Source organism: Sorex araneus, chromosome X (genome assembly GCF_027595985.1).
Source record: "Sorex araneus isolate mSorAra2 chromosome X, mSorAra2.pri, whole genome shotgun sequence".
In the NCBI taxonomy this organism is placed as follows: domain Eukaryota; kingdom Metazoa; phylum Chordata; class Mammalia; order Eulipotyphla; family Soricidae; genus Sorex; species Sorex araneus.
The window spans coordinates 45,741,691-45,767,007 of record NC_073313.1 but is presented as its reverse complement, the minus strand read 5'-3'; the positions used below and the strand labels follow the sequence as shown (position 1 = coordinate 45,767,007).

Below are 25,317 nucleotides of genomic sequence, written 5' to 3'. Positions count from 1 at the left end.
AGAGGAACTTCCAAAGAAATTCTCTGGATAGTTCCTATCTGTGAAGAAAACATGTAGGACTGAACTTATTGATCTCCTTTAAGGAAAAACTAATCCCGTTTAGTGCGATAAGTCTGTAGTCTTGAGTCAGTCATTAAATTTTGGTTGACAGAGCTGGGAACTATATATGAATTTCAGAGACTACACAGAGAGACAACATGTTTTCAATGCTCTGGAACAAGAGGGAAAAGTTTTTCATTTTTTAAAAATTCCTTAGATTTGTTTACTGTAAATAAATTTCTAATTGAAGAAATTAGGATGTTGAGTAGAGGTGTTGGATCTTTAAGTGGCTCTGGATGAGTTGATCAAGAAGTCCTTCATGTACAAAAGTTGGCAGATGACAACATACATGGAGGAGGGTATAGCCAGAGAGAAATATGTGGCACCCAGTCCCTTGTTATCATGGAAAAGATGAGGCTCAGGAGAAAGGACAAAGATTCATTCAAAATGGATAAAATATATGAACATAGAACACAGAAGTGTAAAACTCTAAAAAGGAAAAGTGGTGGGGATGTCATGACATTCAAATTTTCAAAGACAGCAACATGCCTGACATCAAAAACAACAAAAATAGGAGGAAAAAATAAATCAATTACATCAGAATTGAAAACTGTGCACAAGAGAGCATAACCAACTGAGTGAAAAGGCAACTTGTGAAATGATAGAAAAAAATGAAACATATACATCCTTTCAGGGGACACTATTCAAAATACAAAGAACTTCTCAATTCAACAACTTGATTTAAAAATTGGCAAGGAAAATGAAAAATAGTTTCTTTTTTTTTTGGAAAATAGTTTCTTAACAAAGAATGTGAAAATGGCCATTGTGCAGATGAAAAGATGCTTGATTTTACTAGTCATGAGGGAATGCAAATCAAAACTGCAATGAAACAGGATCTTACATCCTCTTACTTGTGCCAATGGCTGTGGAAATGTAAAACCTGAGCAGTTTCTAGGAAAAAATTCTATTGTGTGTCTTCAAAGGACAAAAAGATAGTTGTATTGCAACATAATTCTGAAATTCTAAAATATTGCATGTCCAAAAATATTTGAAAGCAAAGGTTCAAATAATTATTTGTACTTTAATGTTTACTGTAACCTTATTTACAATAGCCAAAGCTATAAATGTCACCTCTTACTTGTGCCAATGGCTGTGGTCAAAAGATGGCTAAGAAGCTCACACGAACCAAGTTTTTCAGTGTTTGCAACTGAAATAATGCTGAAAGGTATTGGGAACATATGAACACAAAATAACTAATTGTTATACTTTTGGTGTACAAAGTTATTCCACCACCACCAATGTACCAAAAATCACCTGTCACTGTGTCCTATGTCACTTTTTAGGCTATCCATATTTGTTCTTTTGATCTCCTTGTTTCATTTATTTTGCCCTCACTCAACCATTTTTTTTGTGACCACTGACTGACATCTTTTTTATAAATTTATTTTATTCTTTAATTAGTGAGTCACCATGAGGGTACAGATACAGATTCACACATTTTTGAGCTTGTTTTTCCCTCATACAATGTTCATAAGCACATCCCTCCACCAGTGCCCATTTTCCACCACCAATAAACCCAGTATATCCCTCCCACCCCCAATCCCATCTCCCCAGAACCCCACCCTGCCTCTGTGGCAGGGTATTCCCTTTTGATCTCTCTCTCTCTCCAATTGGGTGTTGTGGTTTGCAATAGGGACATTGAGTGGCCATCGTGTTCAGTCTCTAGACTACTTTCAGCATGCATCTCCCTTCCCGCGCAGGATCTCCAACCACATTTTACTTGGTATTCCCTTCTCTATCTGAGCTGCCTTTTTTCCCCAGCATGTGAGACCAGCTTCCAAGCCATGGAGCCAACCTACTGGTACTTATTTCTACTATCCTTGGATATTAGTCTCCTACTCTGTTATTCTATATTCCACAGATGAGTGTGATCTTTCTATGTCTGTCTCTCTCTTTCTGACTCATTTCACTTAGCATGACACTTTCCATGTTGATCCACTTATATGCAAAGTTCATGACTTCATTTTTTCTACCCACTCAACCATTTTTAAAAGATAAAATATGGGCCATGTGCAAGGAAAGTTCCCTACCCACTGTACTATCACTCTGGGCCCTTGTTATCCTGCTTTAAACCATTGCATTTCTTCATCCAGTTACTCTCAATATCACATATAAATTATATCATCCTGTCTTGCATGTGGCTGACCCAGTTTCAATCCCCAGCATCCCATATGGACCCCGAGCACCACCTGGGGTAATTCCTGAGTGCAGAGCCAGGGGCTGACACCTGAGCATTGCCAGATGTGGCTAAAAAAAAATTGATGGCCACCCAATACCTCTATTGCAAACCACAACACCCCAAAGGAGAGACAGAACAAAAGGGACTTCCCTGCCACAGAGGCGGATTGGGGTGGGGGGATTCTGGGGGGTGGGAGGGATACTGGGATCATCGGTGGTGGAGATTGGGCACTGGTAGAGGGATGGAATGGGTACTCGAGCATTGTATGACTGAAACACAAGCACGAAAATATGTAAATCTGTAACTATACCCTCACGGTAATCACTAATAAAAAATAATAAATTTTTAAAAAGAAAAATATTTTTTCAATAGTGTAACATTGCATGGATAAACTAACTGACATATAAAAATGAAAAACACTGAAGTCTTAAAATCATGTTGTAGATGAATATTTAATGACTGGAAAATTCATGATATTAAATGCATAGAACAGTGGTTTGTCATTAATTATGAATGATATAGTATGTGATCTCACTTCTAAGACTTGAATTTTGTATTTGCACTGTAAATAAATTGTATCACTGTATCACTGTCATCCCGTTGTTCATCGATTTGCTCGAACAGACACCAGTAACGTCTCCATTGTGAGACTTGTTGTTACTGTTTTTGACATATCGAATACGCCACGGGGAGACGGGGAGCTTGCAGGCTCTGCCATGCAGGCAAGCTACTCTCAGTAGCTTGCCGGGCTCTCCGAGAGGGATGGAGGAATCGAACCCTGGTCAGTTGTGTGCAAGGCAAATGCCCTACCCACTGTGCTATTGCTCCAGCCCATAAATAAATTGACATCATCAAAACAGTTTTCATCACTTAATGTTATAAAGAAAATATTTACGTCATTAAAATTCTTCACGAGGGCCTGAGTCATAGTACAGTGGGTATGGCACTGACCTTGTATGCAAAAACGCTGGTTTGATCCCCACAACCACATATGGTCACTTGAGCACTACAAGGAGTGATCCCATCCTTGAGCAGAGAGCCAGGAGTAAGCCTTGAGCATAGCTGAGTATGGCCAAAACATCATAAGAAAAAAGCTTCATCAAATATCATTTTTCATGATTGCAGGATATTACATAAAAAATGAACTTATAGCATAGTCTTTACTATCATCCTATTGGAAATTTGGTGATGTCATTATTAACTACTATTATCATTGTATTCTGTATTATTTTATATCTGTACTAAGTATCTTTTTCTTCTTTATGCTTTCAATCTTTGAAAGCAACTAATCGGGGGTGGTAAATTTTTTTTATTGTCATAAAACCAATTACTATTGTCGTTACTAATAAGCCTATTAATTGTATTCTTTCCAATAGTTATCTAATATTACTTATCACTTTTTCAGGTTGCATCTCGAAACACAATCTATGTTAATTATAGTCATAATTTACTTGACTATATCATCTTAAGATATTTATTTTTAAATCTTAAACACTAGGCTTTTAATATATAGTTATATTTAATTATGTGCATTTGATTTATAACCTATATTATGAAAATATTTTTATTTATTTTTTATTGAATCACCATGAGCTACAGTTACAAAACTTTCATGTTTGAGTTTCAGTCATAAAATGATTGAACACCCATCCCTCCACCAGTGTACATTTTTCACCACCAATGTCCCTGGTATCTCTCTCCCCCCACCCTGTCCTATCCCCCTCCTGCCTCAACAGCAGCCAGTCTCCCTCTTACTCTCTTTCTATTTAAGGGTATTATGGTTTGCAGTACAGATAATGAGAGGCCATCATGTTTGGTCCTTTATCTACTTTTAGGACACATCTCCCATCCCAAACGATTCTTCCAACCAACATTGTCTTAGTGATCCCTTCTCTATCCCAGCTGCCTTCTCCCCCAGCTCATAAGGCAGGCTTCCAACCATGGAGCAATCTTCCTGGCCTTTGTCTCTACTGTCCTCAGATGTTAGTCTCATATTATGATATTTCATATTCCACAAATGAGTATAGTCATTCTATGTCTGTCCCTCTCTTTCTGACTTAGTTCACTTTGCATGATACTCTCCATGACCATCCACTTATAAGCAAATTTCATGACTTCATCATTCCTAACAGCTTTTAATGAATTCAGTTACTTTTTCTCTCCATAGAGTTTTGAAGCTCTTTAAAGATAAAACGAATTATATTCTTATGGTATCAAGATTTGACTTTTTTCTACCATTGTCCTTAGCCTAGTCACCTCTTATTGACTATTCTAGGTAATTTGCTGAGAAAATAAAACATTCTGAGATATTAGGAATATATGAATTCAGGGTAGTTTTCGAACCCTTCCTAAGATTCATATATACATGTATATTTATGTATATATTTCCTGGTTTAAAAGAATTGATTCCAAAAATATACAACCTATTATTATTCAAACTAAAGCATAATAATATTTCAGAGATTAATGTTCATCATTTATAAAATAATTTTCAGAAACACAAATTAGGGTGAACATATGGCTCAAGGGCTTGCATGACAGTGTCAGCCCCTGACACTGCAAATAAAAAATAATCACATTCAGAAACAAAAATTAGGAGCCAGATAGTATAGTGGATAAGGCACTTATCTTGCAAACAGCCAGCCTGGATTTAGTCATCAGAACCACTGGGCACTTCCAGAAGTTAACCTTGGGCAAAGATCCAGGGATAAGCTCCGAGCATTGCTCTTGTAGCTCACAAATCAAAAAAATAAAATACGAAGAAACAAATTTACAAAGCCGTCACAGCTATGTAAGTATACTTCTAAAAATAGGGAAAAAAAACCAAATGGAGTAAGTGATTACATTTCTGGGACAAATATGAAGGACACTCATCCCATCGTCTTTTTATTTGATGAATTTTCCAAATTTTATGTAATGTGTATAAATTTTTCATGTAGAAAAATATAATAACATTTATCTTTTGAAAAGTCAGCAGAGCAAAGAACACAAAAATATTATTGCACTGGCTTCTTTGACCTTCCATTTCTCAGATATTGTTCTTCTCATTTTTTCTTTCTCATAAAGCTCCCAGAGTAAATCAAATAAAGGATTAGTAATGGCCTGGCCCTCCAGAGACAATTACTTATATACACATCTCACCATCTCAAACAGGATTATTTCTTTTCTTCTAAATTGCGTATAATGGCAATTAGAATCACAGCTATATACTTATGTTTAGTATTGTCTAACTAGGTCAGTATCAGGTTTTATGTATATTTTACTCCCATTGCCTAATGGCACCAGAATTCATCTACAAAATAAGAGAAAAAAGAAACAGGACATAAGGAAACAGCAAAAGGTGTTTTCATGTTGAAGTAATGTTGTAAATTGATGTCTGACTATTGCTTTCAATTGATGCCACAAATTGCCTCTGCAGGGAAAGCACAGGACAGCAATTTCTACCTCGTGAAAGTTATCTCGGAAAATGAACTCTTAAGCACTCCAACATATACATCACACTACTTACAGGTTAAATGATGGTTGGTAGCACAAAAGTGCTATTAGACTGAAAAAATTGTCATTATAACTGTAAATTTTGTGAAATATTTTCATATGTATTAGACATGATTCTACAATCTTCCAAGTCCAGGTATTCAGAACCTGGTATCTGAAACTTTTAGTTGTGACACAATATAGAGTCATGAAGCTTTTTTAAAAATGTGTCTCAGAATAAATATAATTTTGATATATTATCAGTAAATGTTTTATATACTTAATTTATTTTATTTATTTGATGAGGGTTGGCAATGCCATGTGGCTTCTCCTAGTTCTGTGCTCAGAGGTTGTTCCCAGCAGTGCTTGGGGAACCATGTGATACTCAGAATCAAATGAGGGTAAGCTGCAGGCAAGGCAAGTGTCTTAACTTCTGTATTATTTCTCCAGCACTGAATACTTATTTATCAGTGGTCACGTAAAAATTCCTCAGGCAAAAGGGGGTCATGAGTAGAAAAAGTTCAAGATACCCTACTCAATAGGAGGTGCTCCCATGGTGAGCATGCTGACTAAATATAAAGCTTTTGAAGGTATTAAAAGCATGAAGTTTGAATCAGATATGACCTGGTTTGAGATTGTATCATTTAGTGAACTGCATACTACATGTTACTAAATTCCCTGAGGCTTGGTTTAGGGCCTTGTGAATTGGGAGAAAAGTCTATTTTGTAGAGTTACTATGACAATTCAATAAACTATAGGCTTAAAAAACATGGACATTGAAAAAGTTCAGTAAATGGGTAATATTGTATATACCAGCTTTTGTTAGCACGCCCAGGTGTCAAATTCTGCTTCAGATGTAACCAGACTTACAGATATATAATTTTATGTCAATCAAAATGGACATGAGTTATTACTGAATATACCCCAATGTACACATTATTATTAGTGAATTTTAGTGGTATTCTAAATATATTGGAATTGCATGAGATTATCCACTTTTCTTGTGTAGTTTCAGATACTGTGCAATTAACTACTCTGTATTCCTGCAGACCACAAGCAAAGTACACTTATCTATGCTCTATTCATCATACCCCCTCACACACACATACATCCATTAAGGCAGTAAAATAACAGAATAGATAACTATTACTAACCTGGAACAGCTCTAGGCATATCCATTGTATATTATGGATAATTTAAAACAGGCTACTTACATTTTACAACACTTGGCAGTCTCCTCCAAGGCTCAAGTTGACCTATGAACAGCCTGTGTTCTCACGCTAGGCTTGACAGGCCTTAGTCTCTAACCAAATATTCAGTTGTTCAAACAAAGGCTGAGCCTGGGCACAGCAGGTACAGTTAAGGTTGCTGCCAGTTTTTTTCTTAGTCTCAGAGGAAAATCTGCATTCATTCCTCAATTTGCAATCAGTCAGCTCTGGTTGTGAGGGTCTTCCAATTTGTTTGGAGTCAGGCAGATGTCTAAGTCAGGCTTTTGTCTGTGTAAGGGAGATGTCAGTCAGCCCAGTGCTGCTCCACCCTCAACTTGGACTGGTGCCTCCTTATCTCTCAAGTCCACTCCATTGCTCCTCGTTCTATAATGGAGAATTTTCTTGAGATGATTTCTGGGTTTTCTAATGGACTTCCTCAGCAGAACTCCACACACAGGATTCTGTATTTTATATACATTTTTCCATGGTTTTGTTGGGGACCTCAGGTGCACTATTAAATTGGTCCCTTTCCCAGTATCTTGGTTATTTCAGTGGTATTTTTCATCAACTGGCCATTCAATCATCCAACAAGTAATTATGGAATGCTTGCACTGTATCAGATACTATTTAATTTAAGGGGGTACTACGGTGAACAAAAGATCTGTGTTCTCACTGGTTGGCATTCTTCTGGAAGATTCAATGATTTTTTTCACAGTAAAAAGTTCTGCAGATCTTATGGTGGAATGGGAAAGAATTTCAGTGTGCTGGAGATGTAGAAGTCAGTTCTCACTTGTATGGACATTTAAGATTGTGCCTTTTTGAGGATACAGTAGAAATGTAGGAGGAAGTAAGGATGAGATCAGTGTATCACTGTCATCCCGTTGTTCATCGATTTGTTCGAGCGGGCACCAGTAACGTCTCCATCCCTGTCGCATGCTAGTGTAGCTCAGTGGCATACTGGGGGCTCTTTCAAGATCAGGGGAATGAGGACTGTTGTTGTTACTGTTTTTGGCATATCAAGTATGCCACAGGTAGCTTGCCAGGCTCTGTCGTGTCTCTAATTTACAACTTAGGAAAACTGGACTACATTGAAAAGTTGTGAAAAACAGAAACGTGAATCAGGGAACTGTTACCTTGAATATTCTCCATTAACTTGACTTATGTATAGAGAACCTAGTAAATTGTTGTGGATATTTTCCCATGTCAAGGGTCTCCACTAGGGTCCTCACTTATTATGACTGTGATATCCATGCCTTCCAGGTGGCACAGTGATATGACAGTGATACAGTGATACTCATGTCAAATATTCTAAGGATGAGATAGAAAATGTAAGCATAGGCTAGATCACTTAAGGCTTTGTAGGCTATGGTGGAAGATATAAATCTTACTCTAGTTTTGATAGGTAGCTACCAGATGATTTTAAGTAAGGGAAGTGTGTAACTTGATCCACACTTTAAAAAGAGTACCACTACACTTGAGAAACAGGGAAATGAGAACTTACGGCTTTAAGTATGGTGAATACCTGGTGAGGATGAATGGAAACAGACTAGTGTGGAGGAAGTGTTTTTAACATTCCTGTTAAGAAATGATGCTAAATTGGTGGTTATAAGGTCTAATGATATGGTGAAAGTTTCTGATGTATTAGGATAAATCTGCATTCATTCTTCAATTTGCAGTCTGTCAGCTATGATTGCTCAGCTCTTTCGAATAATCAAAGGAATATAATAGAAATGGAGAAAGTTGATTTCTATAGTGTTGGGCTTGGGAACTGGCTGAATGGCAAAGCCTTTACAAGGGTGGGGAGGGATGGGACATCCTCCCCAGAGGTGTTTGAGAGGTCATGTGGTGTCAGGGATCCTACCCAGGGCTGTGTGCATGCGCTCCAAACCTTTGAGCCATCCTCCTGGTCCTGTTGCCATTCATTAAGTTGGGAGTCACTGGAAGAACAGCAGATCTGTGTAGTAGAAGCCACGACAGCACCAATTATATAATGCATGCTAATTGTGAGTAAAGAATTTAGGTTAAGGGAAAATTAAATCTCATATTCTCAAAATCTTTGATGTCATACATTCCAATATTGGATTCCAGAAACAATTTTCTGTGATTTGTCCAATTGTGCTTAACTAAGTACATGTATTGCTAGAATGACTTCCCAAGAATGAATATTCTTTCCTGAATTTACCAGTTTTTCTCCTTTTTCTGAATAGCGCTTCAAAGAGGTTTGCTACTCTCTTTGTGAACCTGTGTGTCACTGCGGAGACCCATGAGATCTCTGCTCTCTGGTTCCTGTGGTATGTGAAGCTCTGTGGGGGTACAACCAGGATCATCTCCACAACCAATGGAGGACAGGTGCCTATCCATTTCCATCACCTCTTAAGTGACTTATTGACATTACCCTACCCTTCTTCCCACTCTCCCCCTTTCTCTTTTCTCCTGCTCTTTTCCCCTATTTTCAGGCTTATTTGAATTAGTTCTAGAAACATAACCAAAGTGATATTTCATAAGGTAGTCAGTTTTTGTCTGTGCACAACCATTCAGAATATTTGGAAGCTTTAGCATGACTTAGGGTAGGGAATAATGCATTGAAGTGAAATGTGGTCTCCATGGACACAATGCACCTTATTCAAGATAAAGCAAGCAGTTTGCAGTAGGGAGTAAGCTGGTGTGGGTTGGACTGTAGAAGTTCTGAGCCTGATTAATAAATAAGGAAAGGGCAATAACTTAGGCATATGCAAGCAAGTGTGTAGTCAATTGAAAGGATAGCATCACCACACTCAGAACACCAACCAATATATGTAGATATAACGGAGAGCAGGAGAGATGGCAAGGCAGGCAGATCATGGAAATCAGGCTAAGGATTTCCAGCTAAAGTTGGAGCCTGGCAGTCTCCTAAAGCATAACATGGAAGGTGACTGTTTAAAATAAACTGTCATATTATCAAAAGTCAGAAACCACAGTTAGAATGTTCACAATGGTGAACAACATAGCAAATAAGATTTTACAGTTCTCACATAAAGACATATAGAGGAAACTAGCTCCTTAGAAATTTATATCCATTCTATTATCTCCTACTCACCTCTTGAGTGTTTTATCTTTCCAGGAGAGAAAATTTATAGGTGGATCTGGTCAAGTGAGTGAACGGATAATGGAGCTCCTTGGAGATCGCGTGAAACTGGAGAGGCCTGTGATCCGCATTGACCAAACAGGAGAAAGCGTCCTTGTGGAGACTCTAAACCATGAGGTTTATGAGGTAACCATAAGCCTTACTCTAGGAGAAAGAGATCAGAGTCCCATAGGTAATCAAAGGTTAAATTAAGTCTAGAATATTCCATATTTGATAGGCTATCTCTTTGCCAGATAAAATAAAATAAAATAAAAACACTACCTCTATCTGAAAGAACAAAAGGGAATATTTGGAAAGGATGAAGATTTTCTCTTTTTAATGTAGGAATACTGCTATTTATTCAGCCATTGATTAAGCTGATTGAATTGGGCATGAACTCCACATTACTTTTTCTTATTGTTGAGTCACTGTGAGATACAGTTACAAAGCTTTCATGTTTGCGATTCAGCCATACAATGATCGAACACTCATCCCTCCACCAGTGCACACTTTCCATCACCAGTGTCCCCAGTATATCACCCTACCTCCATGACACACAATTTTCCCAATAGTCTCTCTCTACTTTTGGGCATTATGTTTTGCTTTTATTTTCCCTCCACCATTCAAGCATGCTTGCCAGGGGCAGATGCTAGATCATTTATTGTCCCTTGCTCATTTTTAATATCATGGGTGCCATGGCCATGCACTTCTAGAATCCTAGATTGTAAACGGTTGGGTTCCAGAGACATTTCTTTAGGGCACTAATCCATTTGGGGATTCAATTGGGTGTCTCTGGACCAGGACTCTTGGTGCCCCAAGATGGTGCCTGGAGGCACATTGTGGGTGTGACATCCAAGCTGACGAGTGGGCGGGGAGCCAGGGAGGGACAGCCCAATTTAGTCCTGGAACCTTCATACCTGGGCCTTGCTTGTTGGAAGCTCTTGGTCGCTGGGATTCCATCTGGAGTAGGCAGAAAGACTGCACCTGCTCCATCTGGGATGCCCCGATGAAATTGGCTTGGTATGGGGCATAAAGAGATCTCTGGCTCTATGGTGTCTTCAGGGATTCACTGCTATGTCTCTGGCTTTTGACCTCTTTCAAGGTTTATTTATGGGTCTCTGAAGCCAGTAATAGAGTTTATAGGATAGTGCTGAAGTTGATTTGTGGGGGTGACTGCCAGTGCTTCCATTTGTATTGGGAAGTGGGGGAAGGTAGCCCACCCCAACTCCATGAAAACCTGGAGATGTCAGTCACAAAACCTGCATACCTGAATTTTCAGCAGATTATATCTTGGTTAGGTCTGTCCTGAAATGGTGGAGACAGGCCGGGGATATGGCAGTGATTTTGGATTGTGGAAGCAAGCAGCTGCTGGGGGCTTTGCTTGGGCAGGCACAGGGCAACCTGCTCCCCTCCAATTTACCCCAGTTTGTTCAGCCATGCACAGGTATGAGATTTACTGTGGCTTTTGATCTCTTTCGAGATTTATCTATGGATCTCTGAAATGAGGCCAATCCAATAAATGAGCCCGTATAGCTGAGCCGGTGGTGATTTATGGGCATGGCTCCCACAAACCTAACTTCTTGGTAAACTTGCTCTCAAGTTGTTGGGATGTGGCCAAAGGCACAGCAGCAATTTTGTGGTGTGGGGAAGCCTGAAGGCACCATCAGGCTGCTGATGTACTCACCCTGCAGGTACAGGTTGACCTGTTGGCAGCATCATACCCCCGGATGGAGATTTTCAAAAATGTCAACCCTGTGCTGGTCTCCAACTCAAAATGTCAAACCTATGTCACTGTCACTGTCATCCCATTGCTCATCGATTTGTTCAAGCGGGCACCAGTAATGTCTCTCATTGAGAGACTTATTGTTACTGTTTTTGGCATATCCAATATGCATGGGTAGCTTGCCAGGCTCTGCCGCGCGGGCTCAATACTCTCGGTAGCTTGCCGGGCTTTCCGAGAGGGGCAGAGGAATCAAACTGGGGTCGGCCGCATGAAAGACGAATGCCCAACCGCTGTGCTATCGCTTCAGCCCCCGTCAAACCTATGAAATTACAAGATTTTAAAAAATATTTAATAAAGTGGCTTTTATGTGCTTAAGATTATTCTATGAATTGGCAACATAGCAGTGAACAAAATTGACAGTGAATTATTATATGAATTGGCAACATAGCAGTAAACAAAATTGACAGTGGATTATTATATGAATTGGCAACATAGCAGTAAACAAAAGTATCTTACATTAACTATCTTATATTGAAGTATTTTCCCTTATCATCATTCTATTGTTGGAGAACTGCTGTAATCAAATATACAGTTAAAAAATAAAGCATGCCACGTAAGGGTACTATGGAAAACAAGCAGGGGAGAAGGGGAAGGTGTACTAGAAGGTGGAGTTGGATCATTATCATACAATTTTAAATGAGGTCATCAAGAAAGGCCTCACTTCAAAGGTGATATTTGAGCACAAATCCAAAAGAGATGAGGGAATGAGTCAGGAAACTCTCTGGGGATGGAGTATATTGGGTAAAGAGATCTGCCAGTGCAAAGATCCTGAGATAAAAACAAACCTGGCATATAGAAAAGAAAAAAGATGGTTGAAATGGCTCATGGAAGAAGAGTGATGGAAAGAATAACAGGAGCTGAGATCAGAGATGGGGTCTACTCATGTGTGGATGCCTATTTTTGAAAATTCTGTAAGGAATATGATTTTGACTCCAAATGATGGGAATTCTTTGGAGATTTTAAACTAGAGAACAATAAAGACTCATTGTGATTTTAGAAAAATCCTTTTTTTAAATTGAATCAGTGTGAGAAACAGTTACAAAGCTTTCATGCTTGAGTTTCAGTCATAAAATGACCAAACACCCATCCCTCCACCAGGGCACATTTTCCACCACCAATGTCTCTTGTACACCCCCCTTTCTAACCCTCCCCCTGCCCCTATGGCAGAACATTTCTCCCATACATTCTCTCTACTTTGAGGCATTATACTTTGCAATATAGATACTTGAAGGTGGTGAGAGACTATCACATTTTGTCCTTTATCTACTTTTAGCACACATCTCCCATCCCAAATGATTTTGACACCCAGGTACAGTAGACACAAAGACCAGAAATATTGCTCCATAGTTGGAAGCCTGCCTCATGAGCCAGGGGAGAAGACTGCTGGAATAGAGAAGGGATCACTAAGGCAAAATCCTTCTTGAGTTTATGTTAGAAAGAGATTAAAGGGGAAAGGAGCAAGGGTTAAAGAGAGGGAGAAATATTGGGGGGAAAACCTACCAACAATGCTTAACCATGTTGTTCTTTCAGGCTAAGTATGTTATTAGTGCTGTTCCTCCTACTCTGGGCATGAAGATTCATTTCAGCCCACCTCTGCCTATGATGAGAAACCAGCTGATTTCCCGTATTCCTTTGGGTACAGTCATCAAATGCATGGTTTATTACAAGGAGGCCTTCTGGAGGAAAAAGGGTGAGTACTTCACTTAGATAAATACCTTCAAGAGGTGTTTCAGGAAACTCGGTACAAAGTTATTAATTTACATGTAATAGAGTTTTTAAATTAGAATTACAGTATTGATTAAATATCAACCCAGATTATAAGTACAATTCCATAAATAAAATAAAATGACAGAAACTCACAAAATTAACTTCCTTTGAAAAATTGCTCCTTCCTTATAATTCAAAAATTTTAATATTCCCATAAAATCTTATGAAAGTAGATTAGCTTTTTTTAATGTAATCTTTTAAAAGTATGGATTCATTGGCCAGAGAGATAGTACAGCAGATAGGGCACTTGCCTTGAAACTGGATTGGCTGACCACAGTTTGATCCCTGGGACCACCACATATGGTCCCTGAACCCCAATAAGAGGGATTACCGAGCACAGAACCAGGAGTAAGCTTTGAGCACTGTTGGATGAAGCCCCCAAACAAAAAATGTATGGGCTTATTGAAAATCCACAACCATGAAGATCCTGGAAATTTTTAGGTAATCTCTAATTATGGTTAAGTTTCTACCAAATTAATTTAAATTCATTTAGTTGTGCATACATATATATATATATTCAGTATGTGTGCTGTTGTGCCAGGTAGAAAATCATGGGTATGCCCACTAGATTACTTGGATTCTGCACTGATGGAAATGTTCTGGAGCTGCTGTGTTCCCTGTGGCAGTCACTGGTCACAAGTGGATGTTAACACTTGGATGAGACAAGGAACTAATATCTAATAAGACTAAGGAACCAAAATTTCTCTTTCTTTATCATTGTGTTTGATTTCAATTCAAATTTGATTTAAATTTCAAATGTGGAAATCTAAAAGGGAATTGTGTCCACCATACAAAACAGCACAGTGCTAGAACCTCATCATAATTGTTTTGTTTGTTGGTTTGTTTGTTTTAATTTATTTTATTGAATCACCATGTGGAATGTTGCAAAGTTCTCAGGCTTATGTCTCAGTTATACAATGCTCAAACACTCATCCTTTCACCAGTGCCCATATTCCACCACCAAAAAACCCCAGTATACCTCCCACCCCTCCCCAACCCCCACCTGCATAACTGATAATTTCACTTAATTTTCTCTTTACCTTGATTACATTCCATATTTCAACACAAAACTCACTATTGTTGGAGTTTCAACACACAACTCACTATTGTTGTTGGAGTTTACCCCCCAAAAATATGGCCCTACTGACAAGGATGCATTTGATAATTAGTTTTTCATTGATGAGAATGAAGAGATATGAAGTCTACAGCCACGCAGTTTAGGATTTCTGTATTTTAGTAGTTAAGCCCAGGAAGATTTATGTTGGAAATTGCAAAATTTCCCTTCCTGGGGCAGCATGGGGCAAAGGCTTAGTTCAGTCTGGAGACACGGCTGCAAGCACTTGCTGGGACCAGAAGTCGTGTAGCTGGCTCTGGATCTTGTTCATTGCAAAGCGGCGTTGCAAAACGGCCGTGCAAAAGCATGGCCACCTGGGTCAAATCTCGGCAGAGCGCGAGCCAGTGTCGGCCCCAGCCCGAGACTGCCCAAGCGTCCCACTGTTTCATCATAATTGTTATTGTCCCATTTACTTTTTTTCCCAATAAAAGGCCATACAAGAAGAGTCAGTACTGTAGCCAGAGAGACAGTACAGGGATTAAGATGCTTGACTTGCATGCAGCTGAGCCTGATTTTATCCAGCACCACATATGGTTTCCCAAGACTGCCAGGAATGATCCCTGAGCACAGAGCCATGAGTAAGCCTTGAATACTGCTGCAACTGTCACATATAAAAGAACAGTCGGTACATGGGCCTCAGTCACTGAAATGAAAAACAAGACTGTAGAAAGGATAAGGTCATGGTTGAGGTAAAAGAGTGAACTTGTACTTTAGGGCCACTCTTCCTGTAGCTACCCTTTTTTTTCACCACATGACAACCTCCTAATTCTCCATCTTTGCCGAAAATCCTATCGAGGACTGTCATTTTATTGATATATCAGTTGAGCAAAGAATTTTCCATCAACATTTACAAAATGCAGTGAGCCACCATAAAGAGTTTGCTGTGCTGAGCTGCATGCTGTGGTGGTCAAGCTCACCCACTCTAGAGGCTGGGGGCAAGTGGATAGAACTTAGTCCATGGAGTCAAGATTTTTCTCTTAATGACTGAGAATGCCTTCGTGAGCAGAATATGTTCTTTTCCAAACATCTATATAAACTTTTTATTTTGCTTTTTGGGTCACACCCGGCGATGCACAGGGGTTACTCCTGGGTCTGTACTCAGGAATCACTCCTGGCGGTGCTCAGGGGACCATATGGGATGCTGGGAATCGAACCCGGGTCGGCCGCATGCAAAGCAAATGCCCTGCCTTGCACTCATCTATCCTTGCACTCATCTATATAAACTTTTATCCCTGTGGTGTGCTAGGACATTTAATTATTAGGTACTAGTTCAAACAAAGTTCAAAGTTCAAACCAAAGAGATATCTCAATGGAAGGAGGGAGGCTGGGTTTGATCCCTGGCACCATATATGATGCCCCAAAAACCACATATGGTACCCCAAGCACCTCTCAGAGCACCACCATGTGTAGCCCAATAAAAATGAGCAAATAAAAAGGAAAAGACACATTTCATTTTCCACTCTCAAGAAGAGGCTGAGTCTGATTCAGTTCTTGTTGATAATGAACTTTGAACAACACTTTTAAAAATTGTTATAAATATGATAGCTTCACCAAAGGATTTTCAATTTTCTTTTGTTACTGCATTAATGTGTTTATTCCATCAGCCACTAGTGTGCATGACTAGTATGACAGGCAATATACTAGACATTGGAAATTAAAAGGCACACTTCTTAACCTAAAAATTGAGGATGATAATCATGTGAACGGATAATTGCATGACAATATATTGAATTCACTGTTGTCATTATCTAGGTTACTATAGAAACATAGAAAGGCTCCTGAACTCATATCCAATATAATTTTTGTTATACTGATAAGCGGTTCAGTAATAACCTTTTAGAGGATTCTATTATGGAATGAAATCTGAAAAAGTCGACTCTTCATAATTGGGTCTTTGCTTTGTGTCAGACACTCAATACCACCAAAGACCTGTATTTAATGAGTAAGAAAAACTCAGAGAATATGAGTTAAGAAGAAAAGAGGTGATTTTGCACCCCCAACAGCCTTGCACAGTGACTAGCACATATTAAAGATTTTTGTTTGTGTGCTTATTTTGTTGAAAAGTGTTGTATGGTTTGGATTATAAGGAAAAAGTAACATTGTTGGTTTTCTTCCCCTTGGGGTTACTTCTGACTCAGGGGTTACCTTGTGCTCAGGAAATACTCCTGGTGGTGTTTGGGGAACCACATAGGAAGCTGGGGATTGAACCCCAGTTGGCCCCGTGCAAGGCAAACACCCTACCTGCTGTACAATGTTCTGGCCTGCATTGTGTGTTTTGATGATAGTTAACCCTAGCCAATTTTTTATTGCTTCCTTCCAGTCTTTTGATAAGTAATACCTTTGTGGACTTGTCGGTTTCCCCACCAATTTGTTGGTTTTACATCCTAAAACTAGCTACCCTCATCATTAGTGCTTTGCCCTCCCCAATACCCCTTGGGGCCCATGACCAACACTTCTTTCATTTCCACTTGGAAAAAGGAGGCTGTTACCAACACCTTGTCTCGTTTCAGCTTTTTCACTTTTGGTCATTGATATCATTTATACTTTATCTTAATTCCAATTTATATCAATTTAAGTTGATAGAAACAGCAGCTACTTTCAAAAAGGTTACAGAAGTAAACTTGTTTGCTATAAAACTATCAGAGAGTGAAAATAAATGAAGTCCTTCCCTGTTGTCCTGCAGCCCTGTCTCATTGGAAACCTGTCCTTAAAATTCAGTTGGTTCTTCTTAAATATATTGTATTAGGTAAAACTTTAAATAGATTTATGTGTCACTGTCACCCCATTGCTCATCGATTTGTTCAAGCGGGCACCAGTAACATCTTCTCATTGAGAGACTTATTGTCACTGTTTTTGGCTCTGCCTCGCGGGCTCGATACTGTCAGTAGCTTGCCAGGCTCTCCGAGAGGGGCGGAGGAATCGAACTCGGGTCAGCCGCATGAAAGGTGAACGCCCAATCGTTGTGCTGTCGCTGCAGCCCAGATTTATGTGTACTAATATGTATATATGTATATACAAAAGGAAATTAACAGTGTGTATATAACATACTTTTAAATAAGTCATAACATTTTAAGAGCATTTTAGGAACTATGGTACATATTATACTGAAAATTGATTTTCTGATAGCAGTGTGTCATTTTAAATTGATTATTCAACTTAAATCTAAGATTTAAATTGACCATTTAAATTGACCGCCTCTCAATATGATCATTGCTATATTGTATTTAAATCTACCTCATAAGGGACCACCAGGCAAAAGATGTTTGGAGGGCCCACACAGGATGGGAGATGTGTGCTGAAAATAAACTATAGACCAAACATGATGGCCACTTAATACCTGTATTGCAAACTACAACACCTGAAAGGAGAGAGTAAAAGGGAATATACCTGCCACAGAGGCTGGGGCAGGGAGGGGGGTGATATGGGGTGGTGGTGGGAGAGATACTGGGAATATTAGTGGTGGAGAATGGGCACTGGTGGAGGGATGGATGCTTGATCATTGTATGACTGAAACATAAGCACGAAAGTTTGTAAGTCTGTAACTGTACCTCATGGTGATTCATTAATAAAAATAAATAAATCTACCTCATTTCAGGTCAGAAATTGTATACTCCTAAAACATAAAGTGTCTTTTAAATTAATACTATCTCAGGAAGACAATTGATGCTATGCTTTTGTAACATGGGAGTAAATTGGCTCTGAAATAATATTTATTCCTGGCATCCATCATATTTACCTGACTTAAACCTCAGTTGCCCTTACTTCATGACACCCCTAAAAGGAGTATCCCGACAAAGGGACTGGCTGGACCCAGGGCAAGCTGTAAGCTACCCTGGCATCAAAAGGGTTCAAGCTAAGCACTCTAAGTATAATAAGTTAAGAGCATGGTCATGGGCCAGACTCTGTCATGACAAGTAACTGAATAATGACCCTGCTGGGGTTAGGAAAGACTAACCCTGCCCTGAGGACTATGGTCTGGAATATATAGTGATATATCCCCAGGAAGAACCAGCCTTTAAGCTTAATATATCTCTTACCATGTTCATACAAACTGATTAGAAATACTATAAGAAGAAAACTTACTGTTATAGTTTAACTGGATGACTAGCTGGGGAAAGGAGAAAGGATATTGCTAAATAAATCATGCAAATGACTTAAAGGAAAGAGGAAGGCAATATAGGATTATTAGTACTTGGTGGAATCGGGTGTGCCTCAGGGGCACTGCTGTTGGAGTAACTCAATAAACGTAAGCTCCCTGCGGGAGGAGCAAGGACAACCCAATGTTATCCAACATACCCTGTTAACTATTTGGCAAGTAAACCTCAGCTTCAATTACAGTCTTACCTTCTGGTCTCAGAACACACAACAGCTTTGTACTTCTTATTAAGTGAAAATGATTCAAAATTCAAATGTGCATTATAATAATATGTGCAAGCTGGAGATTCCCAAAAAGTAATTATAGGATATCATATTATCAAGCATAAGTGATATATTGGTGTCAAATAGCGTAACAATTTTATATCAATTTATCTAGGTATTTATAAAGTATGATCAGTCACAGTACATGTCAAATGACTAAAGTTTATGGTAAATTTTAAATTGTAAAAATCTTAAATTCAGCCAAATCACAAAGAATATGTCTAATACAGATTTACATTTTGACCAATGGCCATTTTCAAAGAATATTTTCTTTTTCTACAATTTTAATATGACATTATTCTCTTACCGAATAATTCTTTTAATTTTTTTTAATTTTTATTTTTTATTGAATCACCATGTGGAAAATTACAATGCTTTCAGGCTTAAGTCTCAGTTATACAATGCTGAAACAACCATCCCTTCACCAGTGCCCATATCCCACCACCAAAGGAAAAAAAAAAAGATAAAGCACACAGTACACCTCCCATCCCGCCCCCCCTGCACCCCCTCCGCCTTGTAACTGATAAATTTCACTTTACTTTCTATTTACTTTGGTTACATTCAATATTTCAACAAAAACCTCACTATTATTGTTAGGAGTACCACACTAGAGTCAGACCTGTTGTGAAGGGATATAAGGTTTTGGATTTCTGTACTTTAGCAACTAAGTCCAGGGAGATTTCTTCCAGGTATTGGATCATTGCAAGCTTGTAAACCCCATCTGTGGTCCTCATAATATGGCGGCTACCATGCCCTTCACCCCCAGCAAGGAAGAGGCAAGAGAGAGAAATACCTTTCCCCTCCTGGGCGGGCATGGGGCCGCGGCTTAGTTCTCAGTCTGGAGACATTCTGCGAGGAGCTGCCCATGCCAAAAAATTTAGCTGGCGTCTGGAGTCATGCTCGTGCAGCTGCAGAGAGGCAGCAAACACGTGCGGCCCCTGGGATCACATCTTGGTGGCAACAATTCTTTTAATTTTTGAAGATGAATCAATGAGTAAATTACCCCATCTCCTGGATGAACTGTCATGGTATTAGCAATAAAATAATGCTCTGACTCATTGACATTAAAAAATAAATTAATGCTATCTGAATTAAAAATAAATTAATGAATAAGACACATGAAAATGTTATCAAGTTAAAATACACACACATGCACAAATCTACATCATATCACAACCAAAGAAACCATACCTTCATCACAATTTGCTCAATAGGTTTGCTATTGCTATGCATTCCATTTGTTTCCAAGTTTTTGCTGTTATGTGCTATGCTGCAATAAATGCTTCCTTTATGTAGCAATGCAAATTTGGATAGATGTGTTTCTTTTTGATAGATTTATAAAAGTAAAATTATGAAGCCAGTTAATAAGAGTATTGACAGCTTACACATATTTTGACATTTTGTCATTCAACCTATTTAACGTCTGTAGGGTTTATTATTATAAAGCTTAAATGTTATTTTAAATCCTTTGATAAATGATATTTTATCTGTTTATGTCGCAAATATTTTCTTTTTATATATTAATTTTTAACTGCAGTGATAGCACAGTGGGTAGGGCATTGGCCTTGCATGAGGCCGACCTGGGTTTGATTCCTCCGTCCCTCTCGAAGAGCCTGGCAAGCTATCGGGAGTATCCCGCCCGCACGCAGAGCCTGGCTAGCTACCCGTGGCATATGTGATATGCCAAAAATAGTAACAAGTCTCACAATGGAGATGTTACTGGTGCCCGCTCAAGCAAATCAATGAACAATGAGACAACAGTGCTATATCAATTTTGAGTTTTTTTGAGTTTGTGGGTGAGGTCAGTTGTATAATACCCAGCCATGCTCAAGGCCATTCCTGGCTATATACTCAGGGATCACTCCTAGCTATGCTCCAGAGACTATATGCAGTGTCAGGATCTAACCCAGGTCAGCCTCTTGCATAGAAAGTGACTTAACTGATGAACTGTCTCTCCAGCCCCCTAGCTTATTAGTTTTTGTTTGTTTGTTTGTTTGTTTTGGGGTCACACCCAGCAATGCACAGGGCTTACTCCGGGCTCTGCACTCAGGAATAACTCCTGGCAGTGCTCAGGGTACCATATGGGATGCTGGGATTCGAACCTGGATTGGCCACGTGCAAAGCAAATGCCCTACCCACTGTGCTATCGCTCCAGCCTCAAGTTTTTAAAAACTTATTTATGATTATTTCATCCTACTTAATTTTCATATATACACAAGACTTTTCTAGACTAGTAAATTTATTACGTTAGTCTTTGTCAATGAGATAAAATATTTCTGTAACTTTGCACATTAAAAAGTTTAACATTAACTGTTGAATGTTTATCTTAAATTATGCACATTGACCCCTCAAAATGTAATTTTATAATTATAAAGTAGACAAAAGTTGACTTTTTGTTTGGAGGCCACACCTGCTGGTGCTCAGGGCTTACTCCTGGCTTTGTTCTCAGGGATCTCTTCTGGTGGTGCTCAGGGACCATATGGAGTCCTTGGGGATCTAACTAGGGTCAGCCAATTGCAAGGCAAATACTCTACCTGATATACTATCTCCTGGCCCCTTATAGACTTTTGAAAAGGCAAAGTTAAAGAACAGGTTGTATTTTTTTCATCTGTTATCTAACTGTGCAATCTAGGTGTGCACAAGCTACTTCGGAGAGCAGTAATGGACTAGTATTTCCTCTACACACCTTTAGTTTTATATGGATCTTTATTAATGAGGAGATATATAAGATATATAGGGCACAAATATTAATGGCAATGAAAATAAGGTTACATTAAAAGGGGTCTGGATTAATTCGTGTCATATTGCTTTTCCCTTTGCAGAGAAGGACTTGCCATTAGAATTTCTTTTGCAGAGAGGACTTGCTATTCTCATTTATTTAAATGATATGATATTTGAACTTCTGGCTTATCAAGTAAAAATATAAATTCTTCATTGTAACTGCTATGGGTAAATTGCTAGGGTAATAACCATCTTGTATCTTGCTCTCCCACCAAGATTTCTGTGGAACCATGATTGTTGAAGATGAGGATGCTCCAATTCCCTACACTTTGGATGATACAAAACCCGATGGTACCTATCCTGCCATAATGGGGTAAGGCACAGTTAGAGTTTGTCAGGATTGACAGGCTATTTCCACATTATGAATCAATGTGCCCTAAACTTTGTTAAATAATTTATTACACAATGGCTGTATTTTTCAAATCTAGCAGTGGACAAATTCTTACTGCTTTTAAAAAAGATCTTCCAATGGGTGTTTAAAAAGGAAAAGTAATACCAGTAAAGCTTTCTTTTATTATATTAAATTTCTGCTTCATATATAGTGCGCGAGTATATATAATTTGGTAATCATCTTTTATGGAAGCATGATATAAAGGTCTCTTTTGGTGTTTCCCTGAGACCTATTTGTGGACACCAGTAGTACTTTTGTGGAACACTAAGGTTTTTCAAGCCCCTCTACAGAAGAACTTGTCCCAGGCTCATTGGGGAATACCAGCACAGTTGGGGATGTCAGAGAGCAATGGTTACTTGGGATAGCCAACCTTAATATGGGCCCTAGGATATGACTCTCTCATATCCTAGAGACACACCAACTATAACAGGGAGCTCAAAGCTAGTTGTTAGTTGAAAGAAAACAGCATTAGAACTTAAGGTGGTTCCTGGAAAAATTAGACACTGGGAAGACACCATAGTAGATATAGAAGGAAAGATCAAGGACTGGATGCTAATGGAAGGCATTAACCTTAGGTGAGCATGGGAGACAGAGGGCTTAAATCTATTGAATCAGTCATCTGGGAATTTTGTCCCTTAGATCCTTGAAGCTTGTCACTTATGTTTTCTGTAAATAGTAAACATTGAACATGAAATGTGCTAGCGTATACTTTATTTCTCCTGCTTTAATTTTAAGTTGTTTGTTGAACAATGTTGTAGTTAAAGGGACAAAGCCGGAATAAAAGCAGCCATTGATATTCTCCCCTTCTCTTATTTGTATGTTTTAGATTTATCCTTGTCAACAAAGCCAGAAAACTGGCACGTCTTACAAAAGAAGAAAGGTAAAGGAAAAATGTCTTTCTTTCCTTCCTTTATTCTGCTCTGTTGTTTCCTTCAGTTTACCGCCCTTCCCTGTGCAGCTTTCATTTTCTTCCTCCTTTCTTTCTGCATACTCACCTGCCTATTCAATTTTGCATATCTTTAATGTAAAACTATGTGTATTCTAAATGTTGTGAGTCTGTCACATCAATTATAAGGATTTTGTATGAAGGCACAGTGCTGATAATGTAAGAAGGAAGAATTCAAATTAATACCCATTGATTCTGTGAGCATAAGATACCATGCTTGTGATTATGTTAAATGTACAAATAGAAAACAACCCAAGGGATAAAAACTGACGGGGTGAGATAACCAGATAGACAAATGACTACATGGTAGGAGCATCTGCAGTATATCCTGCACCCGTGAAATAAAACAATTACAAGATTATAGGTACAGAGGGACTACTAATTTCTGTGAAAGTGGCCATTAGAATTCACCACTGCCAATTCTTTATTCTTATACCACCATCATAGCATATTCTAAACTAAGAGCACATATCTACCCGTCCATTACTGTGCAGCTCTCTAACTGTTGTTTTGTCTGTATGGCTCACTGCTGGATGTCTTGTGCCTGGAAGAAAGCCTACAATAAATATTTCCCAGTTTTTCTTTAAATCATGTTTATGACCTGTTTATGACCTATGATAAAATTTTAACTTTTTACAAAGTTCAACTTGTCCATTTAAAAAAAGCATGACTTTTGAATGGTATACCATACTACAAATAACTTTCCTATTTCAGGACTATTTTAAATATTATCTATTTCCCATTACTTCTATGTTTCTGGCTGTTACATGTAAATCTTTTTGGTGGGAGGACACACACAGCTATTCTCATGGGTTGCTCCTGGCTCTGTGCTCAGGAATTACTCCTGGCAGTGCTCAGGGGACCATATGGGATGTTGAGGATTGAGTCCGGGTCAGCTGCATGCAAATCTTACACATCATATTATCACTATGGCCCTAATTCTTTTAAAATATTTTGGTCAGAAATACAACTTCTTTCATGACTAGATATTTGCCCCAGTGCCATTTTATTGAATAATCTGTCTTTTACTCAGTCATTTAAAGTTCCCAGTTTTTGGATTCTAAGTTTCCTATGCTTTGGATTCTATTTATGAATTTATTTGCATTTATTTTCTCTGTTTGACTCTTCTACTGATTTGCTAAATGATGTCATTTTTGGAAAACAAAGAAAAATAGAAATAAAACAAGAAAATGTTGAGAGGTGGAGGAAAAATTAAGCATTTTCATATGTCTTTGTTTACAGAAAGTGTTCCTGGAATTAAAATAAATTATGAGGGTCCAGAGAGATCATATGGGGTTTGGGTATACATGCAACCAACCTATGTTCTATCTCTGATATCGCATGGTTCTCTGAGAATCACCAGTGTGGCTATGGGGACCCCTGAGCACAACTGAGGTGGCCCCGATAGCCCTGGGCACCACAGCACCCAAACAGCACTGCATCCTTGAACCTAGCTAGCCAGATAGAGTATGGTTAGGAGGAGCCCCCAGGCTATCTAAGCACTACTTGAGAAACCCCTCAAAATATATAACATAATGATGTTTTTGAAAAGCATTGACCGAACTCTGAGTCATCTTTAAGATCCCTGTAGAATTACTATTCTAAGAAAGTCAAATTGGAATGATAATCTCATGCTTCAGTTGACTAAGCTAACTATTGATTTATACCCAGTTCCCCCCAGGAGACTACATTTCTGAAGAGCTACAATTTATTAGGCATTTATTATGTACTAGCTATTTATCTAGGTGTTTTATCTGATTTGTATCAGTGGTTTTCAAATTGAAAATTTCCTGGAAGGGTTTTGTGGAAACACAAGTGCAGATCTGGGGTAGATCCTGAGAGTTTGCATTTGTCACAGGTGCACGATGCATCCTGGTTCATTTTACATCATGAATGGCAGAAATCTTGATACAACTGAAACTTTGAGAACTTTAGTAAACTGTTGAAGCCCTCATACTACATATGAGGCAGAAGCGTATTTCCAAACTTTTCTGATTCCTTCTTGTATTCTGCCTCTTACTGTGAAGGGGAGTGGAGGAAGCAAGGATCATAT

At 38.7% G+C, this 25,317-nt stretch overlaps 1 protein-coding gene across 1 annotated transcript in view; it reads left to right on the top strand.

Annotated features, from left to right (window-relative positions):
- MAOB (monoamine oxidase B) overlaps positions 1 to 25,317 on the top strand; it is a 146,394-nt gene that overhangs the window by 106,640 nt on the left and 14,437 nt on the right. Inside the window, exons 6-10 of the mRNA XM_055122909.1 lie at positions 9,168 to 9,309; positions 10,061 to 10,210; positions 13,377 to 13,536; positions 22,144 to 22,240; positions 23,145 to 23,198. Of these exons, the coding sequence (XP_054978884.1) occupies positions 9,168 to 9,309; positions 10,061 to 10,210; positions 13,377 to 13,536; positions 22,144 to 22,240; positions 23,145 to 23,198 (603 nt within the window). The remainder of the gene's footprint in view (positions 1 to 9,167; positions 9,310 to 10,060; positions 10,211 to 13,376; positions 13,537 to 22,143; positions 22,241 to 23,144; positions 23,199 to 25,317) is intronic.